We start from the raw sequence: 7,500 nt of genomic DNA, 5'->3' as shown, positions 1-7,500 counted from the left end.
TAAAAACAGAAGCTGTTGTTTACGGGCCACATCCTGCAAGTGTGATTTATTTTTCGTCAATGTTTTCCTGTAATGGTTCGTATTGTTAATTGTACGTTGTAGCAAGGAAGTAAACAAATGACACCGCTGTTTGGCTCTGCTGGTTTGTTAAATGCTCATTCATACTTAACGTTATGTTTATCTACATGCTTGTTTAGGCATGCTAAACATGTTCTGTGTTTGATTTGGCAGCCGATGTTTAGTGTTCGTTTTGGGTTGATAGTTCTGGCGACAGATATTTGTCTACAATCGTTCTAAAAGTAGAAAAGTAACGGTGGCATACAGTCAGAAACGATCACTATAGATCCGCAGTCTTTACTCAAAAAAATCCCTTTGAGGACTGTAGTATAATTTGTTAGAACGATTATATGAAATTCTTGTTTATGAAGCTTATTTTTTGTAATTCTATAATAATTAGTAAAATTAAATAACAGCGTATCTAAAAGGTAATGAGAGAACAACAAAAAACAAACCTTTCTGAAACGTTGTTTAACAGCCGTTCTTGAACAGGTTCTGCTCGATCATCTTCGCTAACGTTCTCTGTGTCCGATTCGGGCTCAAATTGGTTTAGTTTTATTGATGCCATCGTTTAAAATACACCAAAGCACAAACTACCGGTAAAGGTAAGACGTTTCCGGGAAACGAGCACTAGACGGTTAGCGAATCTGAGCCCATTGCGTAGTTTTGTCTTCATAGAACCAGGAAACCATCAGACCGTTTTTACAAGGATGGACAGAGCTGTGTAGAATAAAGGTAAAATATATGAAAAATAACGCAATTTTTTAAAAACGAATCATGAACACACGTTACAGTGCACCGCACAAACACAATCAATCCTTTGAAAAAATGTGTTTTACCACCCCTTTAAACTGCAGTTCATCAACTGGCCACTAGAGACCGGCTGCAGAAGAGAGTCAATCCCATAAACCCACATGTTAAACTGCCCAACTTTACAGCAGAATAAAACATGTTTACAGCCTGGTGCAAAAAGTGTTTTTGGTCTATATCGCTAATTTTGCCCTTCATGACGACTGTGAGGGGGTGAATGTTTTTATAACTCATCCGTTTAAATTATATTAAGACTTAAAGTTGTGCATAATTAAGGGCGTGGCCACTTGAGTGACAGGTGGATTGCTGCTGATGTCACTACTAGCCGTTTGTCTGCTGTCTGTTAGCGTCACCTCAGCTAATCCGCCTCGCTAACAAGATGGCGACGGCTCCGGCTTTTGGCTTCAAAAATGCTCTTCAGAAACACTTGGGGTGACGTCACGGACACTACGCCCATATTTTATCACCGTCTATGGTCACAACCAGGGTTTGAAATTAACTTTTTCACTCACCGGCTAATTTGGCTGCTAAATTTTTAAGCCAAAAAAGAAGAAGAAATAAACCAGATTAACTACGTCACAGCTTATATATATACAGTGGTATTGAAAAGTTTGGGCACCCCTGTAAATTTTCATGATTTTCTTTTATAAATCATTGGTTGTCTGGATAAGAAATTTCAATCCTGGACATTGTTCTCCAGAATCTGCTGATATTGATTGGAATCCATGCGACCCTCAACTTTAACCAGATTCCCAGTCCCTGCACTGGCCACACAGCCCCACAGCATGATGGAACCGCCACCAAATTTTACTGTAGGTAGCAAGTGTTTTTCTTGGAATGCTGTGTTCTTTTTCCGCCATGCATAACACCCCTTGTTTTGCCCAAATAACTCTATTTTAGTTGCATCAGTCCACAGCACCTTATTCCAAAATGAAGCTGGCTTGTCCAAATGTTCTTGAGCATACTTCAAGCGACACCGTTTGTGGCGTGTGCTGAGAAAAGGCTTTTTGCGCATTACTCTTCCAAACAGCATCTCCTTGTGTAAAGTGCGCTGAATAGTTGAACGATGCACAGTGTCACCATCTGCAGCAAGATGATGCTGTAGGTCTTTGGAGCTGGTCTGTGGGTTGACTGTGACTCTGCTTATCTGAGATCTTTCTTGGTCTGCCACTTCTGGCCTTAACTAGAACTGTGCCTCTGGTCTTCCAATTCTTCACAATGTTCCTCACAGTTGAAACTGAGAGCTTAAATCTCTGAGACAGCTTTCTGTATCCTTCCCCTAAACCATGATGTTGAACAATCTTTGTTTTCAGGTCATTTGAGAGTTGTTTTGAGGCTCCCATGTTGCCACTCTTCAGAGAAGATGCAAAGAGAAGAAATACTTACAATTGGCCTCATTAAATACCCTTTCTCATGATTGGATTCACCTGTGTATGGAGGTCAAGGGTCACTGAGATTACCAAACCAAATTGGAGTTCTAATAATTAGTGCTAAATGTATTGAAATCAATAAAATGACAAGGGCCCCTAAATTTATGCACATGCCTAATTTAGTTTAAATAATTCTTGCACACTTTCCATAAATCATATAAACTTTATTTCACTTCTCAAATATCACTGTGTTTGTCTCCTATATGATATATTTAATTGAAATTTCTTATCCATACAACCAATGATTTATAAAAGAAAATCATGAAAATTTACAGGGGTGCCCAAACTTTTTCATACCACTGTATATATATATATATATATATATATAAATATATATATATAACAAATTATTTCATACATTTATTTCTAATTCAAACTAAATCCTGTACTCCGGGCATCTCCTCCCTTCCTCTTTCATCCTTATTTACAGTTCAAAGAACATCAAAAAAAAGTAGGATGTTGGGAAATAACAATGTATTTTCTGTTAACCAAATGCTTTTTAATCACCGCTATTGCTTCAATGCAAATGAACAAGCGTGCCGTTATTTGTTGTATAGTGATGTGTGTGTGTTCGAGTAATTTATGAGCAGATTCTGCACTATAAGCTGTATTTAATATATCATGATGACTCACGAGTTCAGTATTTGCGCTAAATCTGCACAGATTTGGCTTTTATACAAACTTACGCAGCAAAGTGAGCAAACATAATAAGTAACACGCCACATTGGCTCGTGATTTTTACCCACCACAGCTGATCATTACCCACCACAGCTGATCATTACCCGTCACAGCTGATCATTACCCGCCACAGACCATTACCCGCTACAGCTGATCATTACCCACCACAGCTGATCATTACCCACCCCAGCTGATCATTACCCGCCCCAGCTGATCATTACCCACCACAGCTGATCATTACCCACCACAGCTGATCATTACCCACCACAGCTGATCATTACCCGTCATAGCTGATCATTACCCACCACAGCTGATCATTACCCACCACAGCTGATCATTACCCGCCCCAGCTGATCATTACCCACCACAGCTGATCATTACCCACCACAGCTGATCATTACCCACCACAGCTGATCATTACCCGTCATAGCTGATCATTACCCACCACAGCTGATCATTACCCACCACAGCTGATCATTATCCGTCATAGCTGATCATTACCCGCCCCAGCTGATCATTACCCACCACAGCTGATCATTACCCGTCACAGCTGATCATTACCCACCACAGCTGATCATTACCCACCACAGCTGATCATTACCCGTCATAGCTGATCATTACCCACCACAGCTGATCATTACCCACCACAGCTGATCATTACCCGCCCCAGCTGATCATTACCCGCCCCAGCTGATCATTACCCGCCACAGCTGATCATTACCCACCACAGCTGATCATTACCCGTCATAGCTGATCATTACCCACCACAGCTGATCATTACCCACCACAGCTGATCATTACCCGCCCCAGCTGATCATTACCCACCACAGCTGATCATTACCCACCACAGCTGATCATTACCCACCACAGCTGATCATTACCCGTCACAGCTGATCATTACCCACCACAGCTGATCATTACCCACCACAGCTGATCATTACCCACCACAGCTGATCATTACCCACCACAGCTGATCATTACCCACCACAGCTGATCATTACCCGCCACAGCTGATCATTACCCACCACAGCTGATCATTACCCGTCACAGCTGATCATTACCCACCACAGCTGATCATTACCCACCACAGCTGATCATTACCCGCCCCAGCTGATCATTACCCACCACAGCTGATCATTACCCACCACAGCTGATCATTACCCGTCACAGCTGATCATTACCCACCACAGCTGATCATTACCCGCCACAGCTGATCATTACCCACCACAGCTGATCATTACCCACCACAGCTGATCATTACCCGCCCCAGCTGATCATTACCCACCCCAGCTGATCATTACCCACCACAGCTGATCATTACCCGCCCCAGCTGATCATTACCCGCAACAGCTGATCATCCACAGCTGATCATTACCCACCACAGCTGATCATTACCCGCAACAGCTGATCATTACCCGCCCCAGCTGATCATTACCCGCAACAGCTGATCATTACCCGCAACAGCTGATCATCCACAGCTGATCATTACCCACCACAGCTGATCATTACCCGCCCCAGCTGATCATTACCCGCCCCAGCTGATCATTACCCGCAACAGCTGATCATTACCCGCAACAGCTGATCATCCACAGCTGATCATTACCCACCACAGCTGATCATTACCCGCCCCAGCTGATCATTACCCGCAACAGCTGATCATCCACAGCTGATCATTACCCACCACAGCTGATCATTACCCGCCCCAGCTGATCATTACCCGCAACAGCTGATCATCCACAGCTGATCATTACCCACCACAGCTGATCATTACCCGCAACAGCTGATCATTACCCGCCCCAGCTGATCATTCGCCGCAACAGCTGATCATTACCCACCACAGCTGATCATTACCCGCCCCAGCTGATCATTACCCGCCCCAGCTGATCATTACCCGCCCCAGCTGATCATTACCCGCAACAGCTGATCATTACCCGCAACAGCTGATCATCCACAGCTGATCATTACCCACCACAGCTGATCATTACCCGCCCCAGCTGATCATTACCCGCAACAGCTGATCATCCACAGCTGATCATTACCCACCACAGCTGATCATTACCCGCCCCAGCTGATCATTACCCGCCCCAGCTGATCATTACCCGCAACAGCTGATCATCCACAGCTGATCATTACCCACCACAGCTGATCATTACCCACCACAGCTGATCATTACCCGCCCCAGCTGATCATTACCCGCCCCAGCTGATCATTACCCGCAACAGCTGATCATTACCCACCACAGCTGATCATTACCCACCACAGCTGATCATTACCCACCACAGCTGATCATTACCCGCCCCAGCTGATCATTACCCACCTCAGCTGATCATTACCCACCTCAGCTGATCATTACCCACCACAGCTGATCATTACCCACCACAGCTGATCATTACCCACCTCAGCTGATCATTACCCACCACAGCAGCTGATCATTACCCGCCACAGCGGATCATTACCCACCACAGCTGATCATTACCCACCACAGCTGATCATTACCCACCACAGCTGATCATTACCCACCACAGCGGATCATTACCCACCACAGCTGATCATTACCCGCCACAGCTGATCATTACCCACCACAGCTGATCATTACCCACCACAGCTGATCATTACCCACCACAGCGGATCATTACCCACCACAGCTGATCATTACCCGCCACAGCTGATCATTACCCACCACAGCTGATCATTACCCACCACAGCTGATCATTACCCACCACAGCGGATCATTACCCACCACAGCTGATCATTACCCGCCACAGCTGATCATTACCCACCACAGCTGATCATTACCCACCACAGCTGATCATTACCCGCCACAGCTGATCATTACCCACAGCAGCTGATCATTACCCGCCACAGCTGATCATTACCCGCCACAGCTGATCATTACCCGCCACAGCTGATCATTACCCGCCGGGCTGGCGGGTGTTAATTTGAAACCCTGGTCACACCAGTTGAGGGCGAGTGTAATGCCAGCTAGCGAAGGCTAGTCCTCACCTCCCACCACTGCAGGTCGACCTCTGCGCGCGTCAGCTCCACCATGTCCCCCACAGACAGTTGCAGCGGCTGCCCGAACGCCACCGGCGGGGGAGGGAGACCGTAGTAGTCCAGACACACCTCCATCTTAGGCAGACCTGAGGGAGGACAGGGTGAGCATGTGTGTGTGTGTGTGAGAGAGAGAGAGTGTGTGTGTGTGTGTGTGTGTGTGTGTGTGTGTGTGTGTGTGTGTGTCTGACGGCCGCTTTACCTGGTTTAGTCTGTCTTTGAGATGCTAATCTCATCGTCTTACCCTGGAAACAGGAAAATACACTTCAACACTCACAAACATGAACTTACACACATTCTGATTATTATGTGACACGTCAACAGCAACATGACTGACTTCATGAGTACTGAATATGCATATTATATTACATTACATTATACTATATTATATTACATTACATTAGATTATATTATACTATATTATATTATATTACATTATATTATATTATATTATATTACATTATACTATATTATATTACATTACATTATATTATACTATATTATATTACATTATATTATATTATATTATATTATATTACATTATATTATATTATACTATATTATATATCATTATATTATATTATATTACATTATATTATACTATATTATATTAAAAAATAATATATTATAAATAAATATGGGAAATAAAAAATATATACATACAGTATATTATATTAAATAATTATGTTGAAGGAACATATAAAAGCTATAGATTTTTGCATTTTACATTTTATTTTAAAACAGGCATTTGTATATTATATTATATTATATATTGTTAAACATTAAAAGTTGTAGAAAAGATAAAAGATAAAACATTGTGAGAAACAATAAATAACATCACATTCTCCACCTCAACTATATTTATATTGAAAAGGTATTTGCATGATATATTATATTTTAAAACAGGTTATATTATATTATATTATCAGCATATTAACGCTGTTTAAATGTTAAAAGTTTGAATACAGGTTCACTTTTGTGTGTAAAAAAGTTTATCATTCATTATTATGTCAAGGTGTGTGTAACGTCCAGTTTAAAACAGAATGGTGGCCAAACTGTTGTAAAGAAAGAGAAGAAAATATAGTGCAAGAAAGTGTCAAACAGTTTTCAGTGGCTCAAACCTTCTTCAGCGTTCCAGATTGTTCTGTGGATTGAATGAGAAGCACATGTGAGATCGAGTGAAGGATCATCATCATCATCATCATCATCATCATCATCATCATCATCATCGGCTCAGTGTCTCTCACCTGAGTTTCGTCCACACGCAGGAACTCGGCCCAGACACTCTTTATGAGCGGCCATCTTACAGCGCGAGCAGCGGTAGCCCTGATAGAAGATGCCCCTGAAACACACACACACACACACACACACACACACACACACACACTTGTCTTTATCTTCTGAGCTTAACGAGATCTGATAAAACATGATTTAGAACTTCCTCTCGCTCTAAAAAGAGCTTTAGCTAAAACTG

General features: G+C 42.7%; 1 protein-coding gene across 2 annotated transcripts in view; it reads right to left on the bottom strand.

Moving 5' to 3' along the window:
• vav1 (vav guanine nucleotide exchange factor 1) overlaps positions 1–7,500 on the bottom strand; it is a 33,250-nt gene that overhangs the window by 10,149 nt on the left and 15,601 nt on the right. For both annotated transcript variants that reach the window (XM_077197556.1, XM_077197564.1), the window contains exons 18-21: positions 7,274–7,368; positions 7,148–7,170; positions 6,229–6,271; positions 5,979–6,115 (exon numbers count right to left, since the gene is read on the bottom strand). In XM_077197556.1, the coding sequence (XP_077053671.1) occupies positions 5,979–6,115; positions 6,229–6,271; positions 7,148–7,170; positions 7,274–7,368 (298 nt within the window). The remainder of the gene's footprint in view (positions 1–5,978; positions 6,116–6,228; positions 6,272–7,147; positions 7,171–7,273; positions 7,369–7,500) is intronic.

This window comes from Siphateles boraxobius, unplaced genomic scaffold (assembly GCF_051911475.1).
Source record: "Siphateles boraxobius isolate OS27281-9 unplaced genomic scaffold, OSU_SipBor_1 111, whole genome shotgun sequence".
Lineage (NCBI taxonomy): Eukaryota > Metazoa > Chordata > Actinopteri > Cypriniformes > Leuciscidae > Siphateles > Siphateles boraxobius.
The sequence above is the reverse complement of the archived record's forward strand: the minus strand, read 5'-3'. Positions and strand labels throughout refer to the sequence as shown.